We start from the raw sequence: 22,693 nt of genomic DNA, 5'->3' as shown, positions 1-22,693 counted from the left end.
TGAGGTACTGCAGCTCCCATTCAGTGCAGCAGCCGTAAAGCGCACAAACCGTGCTATATCTGTAGGGTATGAGGATATGCTTATCAGATAAAGCTTATCCTGCATTCTTCCAGTAAGGAAGCAACTTGCATGATGGGTCTCACAAAACACCCAGAGAACATGATACCAAACACAGTGTGAACACGACGTATAATATGGCAGCTAACGCTTAGATTACAGCCGGCAGCATGGCGAAAACTTCTTCTTCTCCCAAGGCAGATAAAGTGGAAGTGAAATACGTGAAGCACAGAGAGAGCAGGAAGTGGTTGTGTTTGCATCTCACCCTCTTACAGTAGAGCCTTCATTGCTATCAGTAGCAGTTAGAGATTCCTCTTGATTGTTTTGTACATGTGATCAGTGCGATTTCCTCTGTCACGTTAAAACCGCTCATTTTTCACTTATATTACACTGAAAAAAAGGCGATCGGCGTCCCGGGGTAAGTGAATACGCAGCAGACATGTAGTATGGCATCATATTATATGTTGTATATTTTATGCATGGTCTTTGATATTCATTCTACAACTTTCTGTTATTTGGGAGCCATTGCTTATGTAGTGGAGCTGAAATTGTCAGGGTAGTTGAGTGAGTTTATCATTAAGCACAACTCATGATTTGAGTGCCAAGACATTTTACCATGGAGGGCGGGTAAACCTACAGTACATACTGACCCATCCTCACTCACAAATGGAAGAGCTCATAGCCACCACTGCTACTTCTGTTCAGTCTGCAATTTAAATTTGCATGGTTATTAGGTATACTTGCAGTCCTATGTAAATTTACAGATCGTACACTGTGATAGCCTGAGGAGTTTAGTCAAATATCAAACTCGGCCCTGTACATTTGACAAGTCATGCTGTGAACTTTTAATTTCTGAGTAGGCAATATTGTGCAATATTCCAATGCGTGTTTCCTGGATTAGTAATTTGCTTCTGTAATTCTGCTCTGATGATCTCAGCTACAGCAACTGGCAATTAGGAAAAATGTACATTATTACCACCCCTAATGAATAAATAGCCATCTACACGAGCATTTAGTAGAAGGGTTGGACACCTGCCCCTCGGACCCTGATGCTTATATGACTGGTCCAGTTAGAGATGAGGGAAGTTTTGAAAAATTTGATTTGGCAGCTTGCCGAAGTTCGCCAAGAAAATTGATTCATCACGAATGAATTTCTCATGAATTTCTATAAACCAGGTATACCGCGCCACTCTGCCTAATCATATTCTTCCCACTTAGTGGCCCAATGTCAGTGTGAAGGCTTGGAAGTTAACCCTAGTAAATTTGGCGGCCGGAAATTTAAAAATGGCAGGTGCAGCGGGTGCCGTGGCCGCCGGCACTAATGTCTGCGACGGGTGGAAATGGATCGGGGATCGGGGGAGCCGGAGCTTGTATGCAGCAGCCCCTGTCCTCCTGTGTGATGGTACCAGAGATGGTGCACAGCATTTAGGTGGAAAAACCTTCCTCAAAGCAATAAAACCGAGGGATACACAACAGGGATGGTCATAACCCCATGTGGATCCCTCAATAAGGGCTCATGCACACGAACGTATTTTCTTTCCATTTTTTGGGGTGGATCGTAAGCGGACCCATTCGTTTCAATGGGTCCACAAAAACAACGTTAATGACTCAGTTTGCATTTGCTTGGCCGTTCCGCAAAAAAGTAGTGCATGTCCTATTATTGTCCGCAAATAACGGTCTGTGGCTCCATTCAAGTCAATGGGTCAGAAAAAATACAGAATGCATACGGAATACATCCGTATGTCATCCGTATTTTGCGGATCCATGCCCACTTTGCCCATGTGTTTAATGTTTGAAAACATTACAGTACATTACAGAAATGATGGCAAACTTCCTGTTTCCATTTGCGATCCGCAAAAAACAGATAGCATACGGAAACCATACAGATATGTTTTGTGGCATAACGGGACGGATGCAGCAAAATATAGGGCTGTGACATGATAGGGGATGGCTACCTGCAAATTGCACAGCAATATGGATGATCTCGTGTTCCCGGGCTTCTTACTTTGACTTTGTAATAGTGTGCAGCCGCCATTTTAGGAAAACCTAATTCGTAACTACGTAAACTTTGGACCAAATTCTGCTTCAAATGCTTTGCTTCCCTCAATACTAGGTCCAGGTGTGAAATATTAATTTAATTAGTTTAAGGGATTGTCTCATGAAATATATTGTATATTTTTCAAACCCTGCTCTCCTTCATTCAGGGCAAAGGGGCAGTTTGCTGTCCTTGCCCTGTATCTAAATACCATAGCCATGGAAAAGATACAGCCTTGTTGGTGCCCCCCTAATATCCAGCACAAGGGGGCAGTGTATGACTTTTGTTTTTGGTGCTCTAGGAATGCCTTCTTCCAGGGCCGTCTTTAATATTGATTGGACCCAGGCAAAAATTTACTTGGGCCCCCTGGATCCCGCCTTCCCACACCTTAGCATGCAATCACGCCCTCCACCACAACACACACACACAAAATCCACACATCTGGTAGAGTCCAGTGAATGACTCTAAATACTTCCAGTTCTGAAGACTCCAGCGGCTCATGATCAGTGCTCTGGGCAGCTGGGCTCAGGCTGGGCACCGCTTTGCAGGAAGGAGACCAGGGCTCGGCTCACCCTAGTGTTACAGTGCACCCCAGCACCCCACAGTATGCAGTATAGCACCCTATAGTATACAGCACCACAGAGTATGCAGGCCCCCCACAGTATACAGTCCCCCACACAGTATACAGCACCCCACTATACAGTAGTTTACAGTATATTAACATAACAGACCCTGTCACCTTTTTCTGATATAATCTTCACACAAAAAAGCTCCACAGTTAACTTCTGCAACACTCCTGGTAGGACCTGTGATGACCTCATAGCCATGTGACCAGTAATAGGTTACTGGTCACATGGTGATGATGTCATCTAAGGTCCTAGATCACATTCACAGCTCTAACACAGTACGATGCCTGGGACTCAGTGCTGGCAGGCATGGCATGGCAGCACCCCCTGTGTAGCTGACAGCCTGACACCTGGGGCAGTGGCTAGCAGGGCTCAAGAGGCAGCTGCCTTGGGCCCCCCAGGAGCAACTGGGCCCGGGGCAGCTGCCCCTTTTGCCCCTTGGTAAAGACGGCCCTGCCTTCTTCATACCTCTCCTCTAGAAATAACTATGTAAGACTTTATCTAAAGTGTTCCTTTCGAGTATCTTGGATCACACCCGTCACCTTTTCCAACATGACTTTAGTAACAATTCTGGAGCATCTATTGCTATCACTCTATGTTGTGCCATTCCTCTAATACTCCTGCAAGTAGTTTATGAATGAATTGCCAGCAGTCTGCAATGAAGGTCCAGCTGGGTGTTGCCAGTTGGGGGTGTGTCCCTGCACAGGCTGACACTATCCAATCAGTGCTGCCAATGTCAGACTGTGTAGGGACACACCCCCAACTGGTGTCATCCATCTGGACCTTCATTGCAGACTGCTGGCAATACCCTCTAGAAGGAATACTAGAACAGCACAACATAGAGTTGTAAGAATAGAAGTTCCAGAATTGTTATCACATAGGGAATGTAAGTTGTTACTAAAACAGACGTGTCTGGGGGGCGGGGGAGGGACAGCCCCTATTTGACTCTGAATGTTTGTTTTCCAGCATTGATAAACTACCTGGATATTATAGCAGACGCTGAAAGATATCATCCTGGAGCCTCCGAGTCCTACAGGCCCCCCTGTCCAGGTTCTGGACCAGTGGGAAGTATATGAAGACATATCTGGAAGAAAATTTTATGTAAATATCATTAGCAAGGAAAAATCCTGGAAACCTCCAAGGTCAATCCCATCAAAGACGGACATCAAGGTACTTGGATACTAATGTGTTTTCTTAGAAGGAATGGTAAAGTATATAATTAGTTGGTAGTCCTGTCTTGTGATAACTATGTATTGCACGAAAATTACTTTGAAAAGATATAAATTTAACAGAATAAATTAAAGAACGTTAAGACACAAAATGACCCCCTTCCCCATATATGTTCCATCGGGCACCCCCTAAATGCCATTTACAGAAACATTCAGGAAAAAATTTGGCTGCTCACCTCAAAAGGTTGCGCAAAAGAGGAAAAAGTGCCATATAGACCTTTTGATGGTACCAGACGTCTTCCAGAGCCTTACCAACACCTTTAAAGGGCACGGGGGTTTCAGAGATTTTGCATTGGTGTCATATGTCTCTGCTGCCAGGATAAATCATAAGAGACTTGGTAACAGGAATACAAATTTCCTCCATAGAGAATAAAGAGTTAACTCATAAACAGTATATCCAGAAACGAGGTGAGGACAAAGCGATGCATGGTGTCGCAATATCTCAGTGTTAAAAATGAAATGTGGAAATGCACTTGGGCACTACCGTGTTTCCCCGAAAATAAGACCTACCCCGAAAATAAGACCTAGCCCTATGTTGCAGGGTTTTGGGAGTAGGGCTTAAATATAAGCCCTAGATGAATTTTATATTTATGGATTCAGCAGCTCAGGAGCGCTCACTAATGGCTCCTGAGCTGCCAGGGCGGGCGGGCAGGACATCGGCGCAATCCTAGCTGATCGGAGGCGGGCAGGCGTTACAGTACAGCAGCAAAGGCTGCCAACACTTAGCCTTCAGTGAAGCCGCTAGCCTGCGCATACATCGCTTCAATCATTGCAAAATTATGCCGGCAGCCGCGCTTCCATCTACGGTACCGAACGGTAACATCTCTGGGCGGACTGGGCGGCTTCTCTACCCTGTACTGCCGCCAGCCCGCACGTTCTAACTTACCCCTACCATAGCTGAATGAGGCAGCAGGAGGATGTCCTTCTCGTCTCTTCTGCCTGGAGCTGGAGGTGCAGATTGGTGGTGAGCGAGTCCTTCTCCCTCCTCCGGCTCCACCAATCAGCACCCTGTCATCTCTCGCGCCGGATCTCCCTGGTAATGTACCGTACACATTGCTGCCTAGGGGCTCAGGGGCAGTGTACGTATGGTACCAAAAAGAAGTGTGGCCTGGCCGGCCAGAGTACTGTACCAGTATCATACCATAGTACTGTGCCACCCACTGTGATTATACTGTATTTGAATAAATCTAGATTTTTTGTCCAAGCATTAATGTGTGATTGTTGTTCATGGACCCAAAATAAGCCCTACCCCGATAATAAGCCCTAACCCTTTTTTCGGAGAGAAAAAAATATATAAGACCCTGTCTTATTTTCGGAGAAACACGGTATGATTATATTAAAAGGTTTTTTGTTTGTTTTTTTTCACTTGGAAAATTAGTTTTTATTAGAAAAATCTTAGGACAATAATGAGATTCCCATCGATGAGCTGTAAAATAAGAAGGATATCAGCAGTCAGTGTTTCAATTTTCTGCAGCGCCACCACAGGGCAAATGAAGTATTACACGGTCCTCAGTAAAATGAATGGGCTGTCCATATAACACCGGGACAAGACGCATCCACCAGAGTGACAGATACTCCATTTAGCCAATTCCTTCTCTGGCTAATAGACGAAGGTTCAGTACAGGAGACCCCTCCTCTGGAAAAGTTGTCACCTCCATCCTTGTGATTTATAGGTTTTGATTAGGATTTTAAAAATGTGCCAAGACCAGGAAAATTGCTAAAAAAAAAAAAAAAGTACCCGCCTGTTTTTTTTTTTTTTGCATTTCTGGATAACCCCTTTAAATAATGCAGATGTTTATTAAAAATGAATAATAATAATAATAATATCTCTAGATGTAAGTTACTAAAAAGAGACCTCTGCACATGGCACCACTACATTACAGGCTGGCGAACAGCTTGGCATCTGGGCTCAGTGACCCTCAGTGATACTTTTTTTGTACTGTACTCTGAACGCTACAAGGGAACGACACTGAGAATAAATAATTCAGGAAGGAAATTAACAAAGTTTACTCATGCGTGTAAGGAAGGATGTTCAGCTGGGTATGTTGGGTTTTGTAATGGCACTGTTATATGCACAGATGGAGCTGTGTAAACGCGCCAGGCAGCCCCAGAATATTTTATTTATTTTTTTTGCTTTGAAAAATACAAAAATTGGGGTCAGAGATATGAGGTACGATGATGTGTTCATATACATTTATTTTACGTACTGATCTACATTTCATGGAATTCCAGTGCGTCACACAAGAGAATCTGGAATACTGTAGAAACTGCTCAGAGCAACCGATCAGTCATTGCTTTACTTTCCATCCGGCCTTGGGAAAAAGATGAAAATGCTGTACCGATTGTCTGGCAATGGGCAACACTACTATTCGCCTTTTCACTTTAAAATGAATTTCCCCAATTTTCCCCAATTTGAAGCTCATAGAACCCAATGCAAAATCTTTATTGGGCTCTTCTCCTCACTGCTGAAGTCTTATGTGGCAATGGGGCTGCAGGGCTTCTCAGGCACCAGGGTTGGGTAAGACTGCTACCTCAGTACCCCTTATTACTACAGCCTTCTCCCCCCCGACCCCATCATTATATGGATTTGCTAACTTGTTGCTTTTATGATAGAATCTATAATTATGTGATTCCCAACTATTTACTATGGAGAAACCACTGGTAAAATGTTTCTCAGGCGACCTATGCAATTGTGTTAGAAACAAGTAGTAATGAGCAAAGCTTTGAAAAGTTTTATTTGGCAAATTCACTGAACTTAGATTTGTGACTAAGTGCTTCGCATTCCATTGTATGGAGCGGGCTCATTGACGCGGAACGGTGATCGTGCCCCCCCGCTGTCATTGAACCCCTCAGATGCCGCTTTCAACGCTGACATTCACATTCAGACTATCAGGGGGTTAATCAGGGATTAAAACAAAACAAAAATACATACACTCATCTTATCCATTTGATCACGGAGTGGCTGTCACGGCCATCTTGATTAAAGAAAATACGTCAATTGGGCCATACGCTGACATGATGATGTCACTGAGTCATCACGCTGGCTGGGCGCAGTGACGTCATCACTGATGATGTCACTACACCCCACCAGCGCGCTAATGTGGTGACATCGCACATCAGCATACGTAAGATTTGGCACGTTTTCTTCAATCAAGATGGCCATGACAGCCTCTCTGTGAGCAAATGGACGAGGTGAGTATGTAATTTTTTTTACCACCATGTCAGGAAAAATGTATTAGTTATTAAGAAGCGACAGGAAATTCTTAATCATGGCGAAGCAAATTTTTCCTGAAATTCAGATCAAAGTCAATTTGTTTAACTTTAATTCGCCCAATGCTAGAAACAAGCACAAAGCTGGGATGGGGGCAGGCAGGAATATTTAGTAATCAGTATTTACAGTATGTTTAGTGGCTCATCCACCATGATTTCCTACATCCACTCCAGAAAAAATTATAAATATTGTATGAACACGCATTCTCTCACCCGGAACTGTACTATGAATCAAAGTTTTTATTGGGTATCCCCACAATACATAAACACACAATATCAACACATTAAAATAAAATTAAAATAAAAATGATTAAAACAACAATAGAATATATAAATTAGAAATATTGGCAGGTGCCAAAATGATCCTAACTGGCAATTAACAACCTATATCATTGAAATTGAGGGTTTGAAAAAAGAAGATAAATATATACTGTATGTATACATGGTCTTTTTCCTACTTCATAATTAATTTAATTATGAGTAAAACATGCAGTTCGTGTAACTTTTTATTTACACATAATTAATTGAGGATGATAGTTGAAACATGATTTATGGAAACATGTAGAAAAATAAATAAATAAAACTCAATATCAGTTCATCTTTATTGCAATACCAATCACTGTTGGATCAATTATTTCAATGATTTACATATTTATCTGTTCATCATGATTTCATTGATTATTTCACTGTTATTAAATCAGGTATTCCAATGATCTGAGTTTGATGTTTCCAATTGATGTTTTTGAATGATATTTGTATATATGAATAAAGCAGTTAAAGAGAGCCTGTCATCAGCTTTATGGTGACCTCACTGAGGGCAGCATAAAATAGTGACAGAAATGCTGATGTCAGCGGTGTGTCAATCATCAGCTAAAAGTCAGTGGTTGCCGAGAACCAGCAACATAATCATTGCAGCCCAGGCCTGGAAAAGAGTCAAATCTACCTGAGAAGAGTCCTGGTTATTCCTAATCTCCTGCTCTCCCTCCCATCTGCTGATGATTGGCAGTTCTCTCCTAGAAAGGGAGAAAACTAGGTAGAAGACTGTCAGTCATCAGCAGGAGGGCAGGGAGAGCAGGAATTCATGACCATGACTCTTCACAGGTGGCCATGACTCTTTCCAGGCCCAGTCTGCAATGATTGTGATGTTGGTTCTCGGCAACCACTTACTTTTAACTTTTAAATGACAGACCGCTGAAATCAACTCACCTGTCTCTACTTTAAGCTGCTGTTAGTATGGGCATCATAAAGTTGATGACAGGTTCCCTTTAATTTATGGTAAAACAATGTCCTCAGTACTCAGATATCCTCAATTGAAAGGCTTGAGATATATACAAATACATAAAAAATATCTCCTAATTAATCGACTTGACCAAATGGTATTGGATATAATGTACACTTAGATTAATTCCATGGAATATGTGTAGAGTTGATAGAGCACCAAAGTGCTTAGGTGCTCGAGTAGAACACATTGGGATGCCCGGGTGCTCTACCGAGCACCAGAGCACAATGGAAGTCAATTGGAGAACGCAAGCATTAAACCAGGTACCCACTGCTCTGAAGAAGGGAGGGTGTCTGGTTCACAGGAAAAGGTCAGAAATTGATGGAAACACCACTGAAATGGTTCGGGAACAGCATGGGGAGGATGTCTGGATGCATCTTGGACTCCCAGGTCGCTCCTGGGAACGATGTTGTCCGAATAGTACACCACTTTTACAGACTGACAATAATACGCACAAAACCGAAGATAAAATCGATTTTAGAGGAAAAATTGTTAGGAAACATTCTTTCCTGTATATTTAATTGTATATAAAGTGCAAGTGCCAAAAATTACAAGGAAGAGGCACTCCGATACAACCTGTATATCACATAAAGGAGGGGCTCATTCACATTGTGGTACAATTGTTCATGTAGTGGGACTCCTACACTTATAAAGCCTATGCACTAAGTGAAAGGGCTGCCAAAAATTACAAGGAACCGGCACTCCAATACACCCTTTGTTACACATAAAGGAGAGCATCATACACACCCATGAAAAATTATGATTGATGGCCTGCTAGTGACCCTCAAAAGCATTAGGAGCAAGGGACTCCTGGTGACCCTTTAAAACATTAGGGGCGAGGGCCTGCTGCTGATCTGACCATCTAAAACATTAGGGGTAAGCGTCTGCTGTTGTGTTGGGCGAGCATGTATTTAAATCTAATTTAGCCTCTATTTCTGAAAAGTTTCTGGCGGGATACAAACTCACAACCTCCTACATCGCAGCCCAGAATGCTAATCACTAATGTAGGTGGTGGCAGAAATCGTGATGGAAGTAGGGCCCGCAATCTTTGGCATCGTTAGCACCTGTGCCATCCCAGGGTACGACTCTCTCCCGGCCTCCACAACGTTCACCCAGTGTGCCATCAGGGAAATGTAGCGTTCCTGGCCAAAAGCACTTCTCCATGTTTCAGTTATTAAGTGGACCTACCCAATAACTGCATTGGTCAGAGAATGGGTGATGTTATGGGACACATGGGGTGTAAGGTGGGGACAGAACACCGGGAAAAATAGTGGCGGCTGGGGACTGCATAACGGACAGCTACCGCCATCAGGCTGCGGAAAGCCTCTGTGTCCACAAGCCTAAATGGCAACATTTCCAGGGTCAGCAATTTGGAAAGGTCCACATTTAGTGCTATGGCCTGTTGGTGGGTGGCTGGGTATTTGCCCCTGGGATAGGGACATCTGTACACTGCGCTGGGACACAGAAGTGGATGTGCTAGCTGATGGTGCTTGCGAAGGTCCAGGTGCAGGATGGGAGGCATCCAGGCCTACATCTTGGACAGGGGATTAGCCAGCATGTAACACACGGGCCTGTTTGGTGTGGCCCGCCTTCTCCCTTTTGCCACCCCACTGTCACTTCCAGCCTGTTGCGGTGTTGTGCATCTCTCCTCCTTTGTACTGCTGTCCTCGCTCGGATTGCCACCTTCCCAGGCTGGGTCAGTGATTTCATCGTCCACCACCTCCTCTTCCACTTCCTCACTCTGGTCATCCTCCTGACTTATTGACCTAACAAGAACCTCACTTATTGACAACTGTGTCTCATCCCCATCATTAACCTCTTGAGACACTAATTGCGGTTGACTTATTGGCAACTGTGTCTCATTATCATCCACCTCGTGAAACACTAATTGCCGTTCCCCACCGCCTTTTTCTGACTGTGGATGCTCAAAAGTTTGGGAATCAGTGCACAAGTTCTCCTCATGTCCCTCTTCAAGCGGGCTTGGCGAGAGGGCCAATTCAAGGAATGGCAATGAAAAGAGCTCCTCGGAATATCCGAGTGTGGTATCACCAAGACTCTACATCGTGGGAGGAAAGAGGATCAGGGTGAGGATTCTGTTGACCAGACTCTTGGCTACTGAGACTGGACTTTGTGGAAGACAGGGGGGTGCTTAACCGACTGGAAGCATTATCTGCTGCAATCCAACCGACCACCTGGTCGCACTGGTCTGACTTTGGGAGTAGTGTCCTGTGCCGCCCTGCAAACTGGGACATGAAGCTAGGTTTCGTGGATGAGTGTGTTTCTTGTACTCTGGCAGCAGACACAGTTTCACCACGCCCAGGGCCACGGCCTCTGCGTGCACCATCAGCAGCACGGCCACTTCCCTATGCCTTACTGCTCACCTTGAGCATATTAAATAGTATATATGCTTGCAAGTATGTCACACGTACAGTAGCGCAGGTTTTGTAAGTGTACGCAAATAAATTACACTGAATGTCACAGATATTTAGGATGTGCAAACGTTATACAGGAGATGTAGCGCAGGTAATGTCGCTGTCACCAGCGGAGAAAAAATTTAACTGAATGTCACTGATATTTAGGATGCGCAAATGTAACACAACAGATGTAGCACAGGTTGTGTCGCTGTGCATGCAATTTAGCGCAGGTTGTGCATATCTTTGCAGCCAGATAAAACCATAGCCCTTAAAAGGACTTTTAGGTCTCTAACACCTTTCAAGACTAAACCCTGCCTAAAGCTGCAGCCAACAAATGTGCGGGGAGGAGACTTGAGCATCGCATCGTGATGCTCGAGTCAAAATGGTTTTCGGACGAGCATGCTCGCCCAACACTAAATATATGCTAATATTAAAGAAACGTTGCTGCTGCTACCAGCTAATGTTACCACTCAGACCTCGTCAAAGGATCAGTGTACGTAGTGTCTGCTTTCATGAGATTGACTCCCCATATGCCGAGTAATGTGGCCGTGTATTCAGCCTTCGCTGGGTTTGGCATCCCACGTGGCATCCGACGTGTCAGCTGTTCTGCCTGTTCCCCGATCTAGCGTGCCTGGAGCTCTATGCTTTGCGCCTGCTCCAACTGGACCAACTGTCCCGTGCCTTATCTCACGTTGCTTGTTCTGGCCGGACTGTGTCACCTCCTCAGGTAAGAAATTATAGTTATATAGCTTGGCTTGTATTCTCTTAGAGGGTCCTTTTGGATGGCATCAAAAAGTTACCAAACCTGTTTTGGAACTACATGCTCTTTCATCAGTAGCTCAGAATGCAATCCTTAAACCTGCCTTTTAAACCATATTGCTACATGGGGTGGGATATCCCTCCCCCAAAACAGAAATATATATATATAAATCTGGAGTGGATTCTTCTATATACATTTTATCAATTCTACCCATTATTTATCAAAACATCTGGGTGACATCTTCAGTTATATTATATCCAACATGTGTTATAATCTATACATGAATAGAGACATCAAATAACGCATGGAAAGCACACCTGCGGGGTTTTTTTGGTGCGATTCTCATGCGTTTTTTCCATTTTCAAATAGACTCTTTATTAATAAGCCATATTACTAATACTCACAGATTATCTTTCTTCTCAGAAATAAAAACGTTGATTCCTAGTACAGTTATGGATGAGTGTGTGTTGATACAATATTTATAATTTTTTTCGGGAATAAATGAATGAAATTTTTTAGGTAATAATAGGGTTTATGGATGTCATAGTGGCAGATCTGCTGCACAGGGCCCCTCTATTAGCCAGAATGGAAATCCTATTTTAGAGAAGGGTTTTCCAGACAGGACAACACCTTAAATTTGATCCCATTTGATCCTACCTACCTACCCCTAGATCAGTACGGCCACCACATTAATCAGTCAGTTGATATACAATTTTATCCTCTTCTAGCTCAAGATCAATATGGGGCAGGAAAAGGCACAAGTCCAAGCCAAAGGGTCCAGACAAGGTTCCTTAAACAGGTCATGGTCAGACTGTTGCATTATAGAGCCAGCCAACAATTTTCTTTACCCACCAGCCAATCTAAAGAGCACTCATTAAAGTACCGATCACATTGCCCTGAGTGCCAGTAATACTACCGCAAAGCAAAACCAGCCTCTTAAGGGCAGTGCCAGCCACAGTACCCCTGTACAGTACAATCCCAGATCACTGTCAGCCAGGATGTGCCCAAAAACAGTGTGCATGAACAGTGGTTTACAACCCATTGCTTTTTAGCTTTTTCATAACTACAACCCTCAGTATGCTGGGAAATGCAGTAGAAAGTGAAACAATTGATACAGACAGATATAAAGGTGGGAAAGGTAATGTGACAACAAGTGAAACTCTGTGTGCAGTGAGGCAGACGTAAAGGTAACTCCACCCCAAACCACAAAAATGAGCCTCGCGGAAGCCTGATCAGCACGCTATAAAGCTGTTACACTGATCCACCAGAGACTAATAGAGTAATTTATTCCATATAGTTATTATATACTTGTAGATACAGCAGAGCTGACTAATAACTAATCTGTGCTTCTGCAAAAGATTTATAGGGAACCTCTTACCAGGAAATTCACCACTGACTAGTCGTGATGCCTCAGCTGCATATAGATGCCTTTCACTGAGCAATCTGTTGCTTCATTCTGGAGAAAAAGTAGTTTTAATCCATTTGCAAATGAGCAGTTAAGTGCACTGGGGGTGGAGCCATGTCACTCGGTGCACCCTTGTCTCCTCTTGCTTCCTCTGCCAACCCCTCCCTCTCCTTTTTGATGAACAGGGCTAGGTGAGTTGATTATACTTGAACCTAACCCTGTCAATTAAGGAGAGGAAGGGAATCAGAAGGAACAACTGTGCACAGAGTGTCTTAGGCCCGCCCTCAGTGCACTTAACTGCTTATTTCCATATGGATTAAAAGTACTTTTTATCCAGAATGAAGCAACAGATTGCTAAGTGAAAGGTGTTATTACATTCAGCTGAGCTAGCCCTACAAGGCTTTGTATCTGAGAAAGTGTGCCTCAATTTTGCCACACAAAGTAACAGTACCTAGATGGTGCCCCACACAGTAAAAGTGTTCCCCTCTTTATGCTTCACCCAGAAATATTGACCTCTTTAGGCCCCATACTATAATAATGCTCTCCAAAACAGTAATAGTACCCCCCAGCACCATCACCACTTTATGCCCCACATAGTAATAATATCCCACCGCATAGTTAGACTATGTTCCCATCACTGGAAACCGCCTGAGGTACACGCTAAATATATCTATGTACAGTAGCTTCAGTGGCCTCCATTTGGCCAGTATATGTCAGTATATCTGCCAACAAAATGGAATAGTGTAGCAGAAACTGGTACCCAGTACCCCTAAATAAAAACAGGCATAGACTCCACATCAGAGACCTGAATACAGACCAGAGGCCTTAAATACATGCAGACTACAGAATAAATCTGAAGCCTATAATAAATGAAGATCCCATGCCAGCCCCCTGAAATGCATAAAGACTTCAGACCACCTCTGCTAAATAAATACAGATCTCAGAATAAATACACCAACCACACTAAACCCCAAAAGAGACCCTGGAATATGTACATAGGGGGGCATATATCAAATCAGATATGTAAGTTTTGCTATCTAAAAATGTCAGTGCAACTGTAATATTTTCTGCGAAATTTGGTTAAATTTGCGACATTTCAGTGATCCCACTTTTCACAGTGGTCTATGCTAAAAAGCTGAAAGTGAGATTAGACCTGGATTATGGCTTATTTACCATGTGAGACCTTTGCAGAAGTCGCAAAAAAGTCACAACCCCCATGTCTACTTTTACTCCTAAAGGTGTAAACCACATTGCAAATATAAAGGTGAACCAGTTCATAAATTTGGTGCAGACACACAAAGCAAAGCCAGACTTAAAACTGACAACAACCTCAAATGATAAATGACCCCCATAGTCTGGAATACACAGAAAAGGAGATCAAGCCTTATAATCAAATACAGACTGCAGACCTCCTTAATGGATACAAACCCCAGGCCAGACATCCTAAATAAATGTTTATCTCCGGCCAGACACTCTAGGCAAATATAGTCCTCCTAAATGTAGACCCACCGACCAGACCCACTAAACAATTACAGATCCCACCACTTACACAGAACATCTCACACTCTCTTCTGTTGAGCTTTGCAACTTTATTCTTTGGTTTCAGGACCTGTATAGATCTGATCATGTGACTGTGCAGGTCCTTCAACAATAAAGGCTGTATTAGACTGGCAAATAGTCTTCCAAATCATCGCTAATGAGTGTTTGTAGGAGCTCGTTCATCGTGCAATCAAGATTTTTAAACTGGATTAAGAATCGTTTGCTGGTGGCAGATCGTGCTGTCTAATCATGATCTTCTGCCGGCAAACAATGATTCAATATGGGGACGAGCAATGGCATTAGCGATCGCTCTTTCTCAAACTGTGGAGGAGATCGCTGCATGTAATAGCAGTGGTCTCCTCCAGTAACGAGCAGACCGTTGCCAGGAAGGAATGTTTCCCTCCCGACAATCACCTGCTGAATGACTGTTTGTAATACAACCTTAACAGATCTTGCAGAAGGAGAGCGAGCTAAATAGCTGGCCTTTCTATCTCTATCTGTGAGGACTTCTTGCTCCACCATGGTTTAACAGTATATGCAGCGAGGTAAGGTTAACAGAGTTGAAAATGGCCAGTTGGTCCGCTGTCAGAGCATCCAGTGCAGATACACTGTTTGCCCTATGGTTAAAGCAGCCTTGTCATGATAACCCTTGAGGCATGGAGCATTGTCCTAGAGGAAAATAATATATCCATTTAGATTAAGTCAGTAGATACCTCCCCTCATTCCCCTTAACACCACAAAACTGCCACCAGCAGTCATCCAACCCTTTCTCTATATGTTATACAAGCACTAGGTTCCCTGTAATAACCCAAATATATATTGCAACAATTAATATGAAAGTTATTTATCTTATTATATTATTTCATTATTTATCTAACATTTTTCTTTATTGCTATATTTAAATCTAATGTGTTGCACTTCAAGGTACCACCTCAAGTTCCTGAAAAGAAGCCATCCACTCTACAAAATGAGGGTACTGTACAGATGAGGATCAAAAGTACCAATTTACAGCACGATCGACTGAGCCAGAGCAAATCTATGGTCCTTATTGATCCTGCAGAAGCAACCAAGCCGGTAAGAGAGACAATGAACTTGTTAATGATTTGGACAAAAATTGTAATCCCTACAAGGTGCACTAAATGTGCGGTTGGGGAAAATGATTTCTTTTTGCATCTGTCAGTTCAGTTCCAGACCTCTAATCAATCATTTCTCAGATCTTCTCTGTCTCGGATGGAATATTTTGGTCTCACCAGGAGAAACTTGTTTTGCTGACTTGTTCTCAATGTCTCTTGTTGGCCACCATAAGCCCTGTATGACAGAGCTTCATTGAGAGAGCTTAGACCCACCAGAGGATCTGGTTCTTCCATGCCATAGATCTTAAGAAAGGCATGGGTTATTCTGAAAAATCTATAATCCACGGGAAATGGGCAACAATAGATCATAGAGTCATTTCGGATGACCAAGGGCAGAACTATCAGATGTGCCCTTACTTACTTTTCCACTTGGCAACAAAACAACCTGTTCTGGAAAAAGAAAACAAACATGATTTTGTGACACTCTGTTGGGAGATGTTTATGCTATATGTGTCTATTTGTGGACACCCAGTGGTTGTGATGTGAATTGTGGCCTGTCAATGGTTTTGCTAGCATGTTGCAATATTGTATTGAATTTGTATAGAGTTTTAATAACATTTGCAGAAAGTTAAGAGTGGACACTGGAGATGTAGAAAGGTAAAAATATGTAAATCTACTTCATTTAGAACAATGTATATAAATAAATAAATACTGGTCATCTCACTCCATGTTGCCCAATCCGTTTTACCAGTGGTACAAAGGAGGAAGCACAACCTGTGGTGAAAACTGCTTTCCATCTCCAGCATACACCATTAATGAATCCAATTGCTGTTTCCTCTAGCTGATAACAATCAATGTGTTTTAAATTCTTACGCATTTCAAACAAAGCAAATTGTTCTTAATCATTGCATACATTGTGATCCCAAGTGCAACTGCAGCCTCTGCATTATCTCTGTGTCCCTGAACAGGGTGGGAGGATTCTTTAGTGGGTTTAGGCTCTGATACCATAATGAGCCCCATAAATCCAGAACGAAGAAAAAAAAAAAAAACATTTGACTGCCTTTGGAGCCAATAACTTGTTGCAAGAGTCTATTTCTTTGATTCAAAATCTATTAGATGTTATTAATGATATTGGGGTTGGGCCTCAAAAAAAATGTCCTTGACTGAACCCAATGACACCCAGGCTGATGCTGCCTCTTAATTATTTTTATCCCCTCAATGATCCCTCTTCTATATTCTGTAGCATCAGGAGGACTCACTTGTAATCACTCCCTTTCATTCCTATGAAAGTCTTTCATTTTCATGATGACCTGTAACTAAACTAAAGTACTGTATGCGTTGAGCATAATGGTTGCTCCTGGCTGTCAGCCATAGTGAACATTGGTCATTGACTCTGCTCCTCATCCATATTTTAGTTATATATAATTAAAGTAAAAATGAGAACAGTCTCCTATTGGTTCTGGATCCAGATCACTTATGCCACAATGGGCACCACCATTGGTCAAGGTCCATTGCCTGGACTGTGACTATGGTAGGGGCAATATTGATGAAATAGGTGAAACATTAATTATTTCATCTTGGAGTCTTCTAAATCAAGTAAAAATATCTGTCAAATATATGTCATCAGTTTCTATGCAGCAACAGATGGAAACTGGGTTGTGTCTATGGAATAAAAGTGGTGTGTTGGTGGCATCATTCTACATACAGCCCTATTAGTGACTTGTGAAACCCAGACATTACTTACACTACTTACAGATGTGGCAGTTGTAAACTTGAGCATATCACAAAAGCTATTGAAACCATCATAAAAAGTTTCTGCCATTGTTTACTTAATGTGTTAAGAATCAGGATATGGATTACCACATCTGTATGGAGTCCTATAGTAAAATATATTTAACCCTATGGTGATATATGGAGCTGTAATAGCATGGCAGGCGTACATATTGCTTCACAAGCAGCGATGCCGGCGTCCGGATACTATAAGAACAGGGCTGGCCTCCACAAGCAGGAGCGTTAGCCAACTGGTGATCACGCTGTCACATCCGGCATAGTGACGTCAGGGGGCCAGTGTCATGTGACTGGTAGTGTGGCATATTTAACTCAGGCAACTACTGGCCACAGAATCACACTGTGATTGGTTTGACTTTGTATTGCCACACTAGTGTTACATTCCTGCTTTGGACCATTGGATCTTGAACCCCTGCTTCGGACCTTTTGTCTGATGATTTGGACCCTGAATTTGGGGTACCAATCCCTGGCTTAGTATTGGTTCTGGTTATTGCTCTCTGATTTTGTCCCATCGGTTTCTCCAGGTATTGATTTGCTTCAGTTTCGTCTCTCCTGGTTTGACCCAACTTGTTTCTGCATTGGTACTCTTAGGTTTAGGCCAATCTGTCACTATTTTTTATTTATTTTTTGTCTCCATTTTTACCCTCCCTGTATAGGCCCCAGTACCTAGCTAAGGAGGGACTGTTGACCAGTTGTGGGCTGTCATCCCTACCTTGACAGGAGCCATGACATTATACATCCAGCCCTATCGTAGCACATAAACATTTTTTTATTTTGTCTCCTATTTTACCCTTACTGTATAGGCCACAGCACTTAGCTAAGGAGGGACTGTCGACCAGTTGTGGGCTGTCATCCCTACCTTGACAAGTAGCACTGACATTATACATCCAGCCCTATCGTAGAACATACTTTTTTTTGTCTCCATTTTTACCCTCCCTGTATAGGCCACAGCACTTAGCTAAGGAGGGACTGTCGACCAGTTGTGGGCTGTCATCCCTACCTTGACAGTAGCACTGACATTATACATCCAGCCCTATCGTAGAACATACTTTTTTTTGTCTCCATTTTTACCCTCCCTGTATAGGCCACAGCACTTAGCTAAGGAGGGACTGTCGACTAGTTGTGGGCTGTCATCCCCACCTTGACAGTAGCACTGACATTATACATCCAGCCCTATCGTAGAACATACTTTTTTTTGTCTCCATTTTTACCCTCCCTGTATAGGCCACAGCACTTAGCTAAGGAGGGACTGTCGACCAGTTGTGAGCTGTCATCCCTACCATGACAGGAGCAGTGTCATTATACATCTAGCCCTATAGTAGCACATACAGTAATACCCTACAGTATATACAGCATACTGCATACACTACAATCCAATTTCCCAAATATTGAAAAAACAAAAAAAGTTTTTACTACAATCTAATTCTACACTATTTGTTTCCCATAGAATAATAATATAAAGTTGATTTTAAATTGGTTGCATAGACTTAAATGACCATTCACCATCAAAAGCTGACAGATGAGATGTGCCTGGTTCAGCTGACTGTGCATGCGTTCTCATTAGGGGGAAGGGGAATAAGCTGCTGCCAGGCTCCTCCCATTGAAGATCAACAAGCCCGATCCTTCTTTCCCTTAACAGCATCTGTCGGGGAGAAGTCGGCACCCCCCTATGACCAATCCATGGTACAGTTCTTATGTGTATGGACACCTCTGAAGTCTGCAGTTTGTTGGTGGCAATCTCTCATTAGCTGACCTAGACGAATACCTTTTGTAAAACTTTCAAAGTTAAGTATATTTAATGAAGCCAAAAGATAGTTTATTGCCTGTGTTTAACAAAAGGCACCCGGCTGCAGTTGTTTTTTTTTTTTTTTGACAAGCATGAAAACATCACAGCATGAGACTGCAAAAAGAATTATGTCGAGAAATTACAAGTGATCCATTTCGCAATGAATTATCCACCTCAATAGCCCGCAGAACTCAGCTACCAATTAACACCTACTTTATTACATGTTGGGATATACTTAATAACTTTCATGTGTTTCTGCACTATTACCTTGACGGATGCCTCTTGTACAATTAGGCATAATTGGCATATCAATATGCAAAAGTTAAAAAGATTAACCCTCTTAAAACTAATGAGCATTTCTGTATCCAGCTGCTAAATGAGACAAAATTAGCATTTTTCACTTTTGGATAGGATTTTATCATGCAGTTTTTCATTGTTGACATTACCTTGTTATATAAGTTCAGTTTTTTTTGGCAAAAGGACTCAGGACAATTAGTGGCAAATGAGTTTTTGAGCTTCAGTTGAAAAAAAAAAAGTTATTTTCAAGTAAGGAGTAGGGCAAAAAGGTTGTCTGTGTACCCGTGATACCTGCGACATTATGGGACTGCTATGGAGTTCTGCCAGTTGCCTTGGAAGAGCTGAATGTCCTATTACAACAAAAACGTGACATGTTATTGCCGTATCGAATGGCAGATGTAATGCATACACTGGTTAATTATTTTTGGCACGTGCACAATGTATTTTTCGATAGAAATAGTCTGAGGTGGATTGCAGCAACAAGCATTAATATGATGCCACGCTGATTCCTAGCACAGATCAAGGATTGATGGGCGGCTGCTCCGGTTTTAGGAGAACCCCCTGGTGTTGGCAGAGCTGTCACAGCCATTATCGAGAACAGGGCTAGGACAGTTTATGTACGTCAACAGTATGGCATAAATGTCATATAGTAATTCTAAATGAGTATTAGGATTGACGCCATAATTATTTATAAGAGTCATTTTTCTGCATTGCGGCATGGAGCAGATACATCACCGAAGAGGGTTCATCTTCACAAATCACATTTAGACACATTTAGACACATTTATAATGGATAGTTTTTTTTTGTTTTTCTCTTTTTAATAAATTGTCAAACAAAGCATAAGCCCAAGCATGTTTAAAGGGGTTATCCAACCCCTATAATGCCTCCCAAAATGCCCTGGCCCCTTATACTGGTTATACTTACCCTGCTCCCTTGCACCCACGTTGGTTCTGATTCCTGCACGGTTGCCGCTGCATCTCCCCGTCGTGCGGATCACAACATCCGGTGACAGCCAATAGCAGGCCGCGACGACGCAGAGTTTCCCTAGCGACACCCATGATGCTAGGAAGGCTCGTTGCCGTTGCAGCCTGCTAATGGCTGACCCCCCCCCATTGCCGGATGTTTTTATCCACGCAACGGGGAGATGCAGCAGTGGCTGTCCAGGCATCAGAAGCAAGCAGGGAAGCGGGGAAAAGTATAACCATAATGAGTGGCCCAGGCACTTTGAGGGGGCATTATAGCATTTAAGAGAGCGATCAATATAGGTCATAAAAATCTGAGAGGTACAGGTCTTACCTCTAGGACCCTCTTCTATCTCAAGAATGGTGGCCCCGCCGTGAAAGAACAGTGCACCATGCATATAGTGCACAGTACAGTGCACTCGGCTATTTTTGGATAGAAAGCAAGCTGCACGTGTGCAACTACACCTCCATTCACTGTTGTGGGACCTCTGAATGCAGATGAACTAGTGGAAGGCTTATTTTGAAGTCCCATAGTAGTGAATGGAGGGGTGGCCACACATGTGCAGCTTGCTCTCCATTTACTGCTATGAGATTTCCAAAAATAGGCAAGACAGTGTTCATCTATTTTCAGAAGTCTGATAGCAGTGGTTGTGCGTGATCAGCTTACTCTCCATTCACTTTGTGGCCCTGTTCTTGAGCTATGGACAGGCCAAGAGGTTAGACCCGCACTTAATGTATCAGACATTTATGGTATATCCTATCGATATGCCATAAATGCCCAAGATGGGACGACCCCTCTAGGGTTACTTACAACATTTTTGGGTTTCTCCACTCCTACCAGAGGATTAAATGTGGTGGTAGTAGAAATCATTGGCAGGTCAGGTGATGCTTTAGGCAAAGCAACCATATAATGCCCATGGTGAAGAGGAGGTTTGGGCATCATATGGTTACCTTGAGAATAGTACCTTCCCCAATCTACTGACTATATCTCCTGCACTCAGATTAGACTTCCAACATGAGACGAGAGCCCAAGCAACATAGAAACACACAGTTTGTAAATGGTCAGTGCACTTTCCGATTGCACAGACCATTGACATAATGTCTATAGGGATCTGATGTGGAGCCAAAAGGTTCAATTTCCATCTGTATGACACACTTGTGTTACACATGATATGTCTGGCAGCAAAAATGAAAACCAAATGTGTATGAAGGGGTTTTCCAGTTTAGAAAAGGCAAATTTGTATGTACTATATTACAGAATTCTCAGTTAAAAAACGTGGTCCTCTGTTCAGGATAACCTTATCTGGAGAGTAGTTACAAAGAAGGTCTGGTGCTCTGGAGAACCTGTCCTGTCCTGCCTTACAAGAGACAGCCCATTGATGTGAATGGACACTGTGTAATACTTCATTTGCCCAGTGGTGGTGCTGTAGGAAAATTGAACACTTACTACCAGGCTCCCCAAAAAGATTACAGATGATAGCTGGGGGTTTCAGCGGGGAAGTATTTTGTGATCAGCCTATTGTCAAGAGAAGCTTAAAACATGAACTGGAGAATTGAAGAATAGTGTTGAGCGCGAATATTCGAAAAGCGAATATTTCGAATATAGTGCTATATATTCGTAAAAACGAATATTCGTTTTTTATTTTTTTTCACAAAATTACAGTACACATATAATTGATTGTTTCCCAAAGGTCCAAAAGCTCAGATCTTACTCACATTGCCTAGAAAGTGATTGAGGCGCGAATCTTCGTAAGGCGATTTTATTAGCGCACATGCGAATATCGGCACTTGTCCCAGAACAGAGGCAAAGGGCTTTGCAGTCATACATTAGTGAATTGAGTTGCGAATCTTCGTAAGGCGATTTTATTAGCGCACAGGCGAATATCGGCACTTGTCCCAGAACAGAGGCAAAGGGCTTTGCATTCATACATTAGTGATTGAATTGAGTTGCGAATCTTCGTAAGGCGATTTTATTAACGCACATGCGAATATCTACACTTGTCCCCAGAACAGAGAGGCAAAGGCCTGTGCATTCATATAGTATAGCACCATATTCGCGAATACTTAGAACTTCGATTTACGAATATTCGTATTTTTTATTTTAGTTTCCACCTTACAGATGATCTGTACTCTGTCAACTACTGTCATCACAACCCACTGTATCTCGATTGA

General features: G+C 42.7%; 1 protein-coding gene across 1 annotated transcript in view; it reads left to right on the top strand.

The window, feature by feature from the left end:
• Window positions 1-331: 331 nt before the first annotated feature.
• ARHGAP15 (Rho GTPase activating protein 15) overlaps window positions 332-22,693 on the top strand; it is a 779,285-nt gene continuing 756,923 nt past the window's right edge. Inside the window, exons 1-3 of the mRNA XM_044304411.1 lie at window positions 332-475; window positions 3,685-3,888; window positions 15,539-15,688. Of these exons, the coding sequence (XP_044160346.1) occupies window positions 15,599-15,688 (90 nt within the window). The 5' untranslated portion in view covers window positions 332-475; window positions 3,685-3,888; window positions 15,539-15,598. The remainder of the gene's footprint in view (window positions 476-3,684; window positions 3,889-15,538; window positions 15,689-22,693) is intronic.

Source organism: Bufo gargarizans, chromosome 8, assembly GCF_014858855.1.
Source record: "Bufo gargarizans isolate SCDJY-AF-19 chromosome 8, ASM1485885v1, whole genome shotgun sequence".
Classification (NCBI taxonomy): Eukaryota; Metazoa; Chordata; class Amphibia; order Anura; family Bufonidae; genus Bufo; species Bufo gargarizans.
This window is presented reverse-complemented; position numbering and strand designations above follow the sequence as displayed.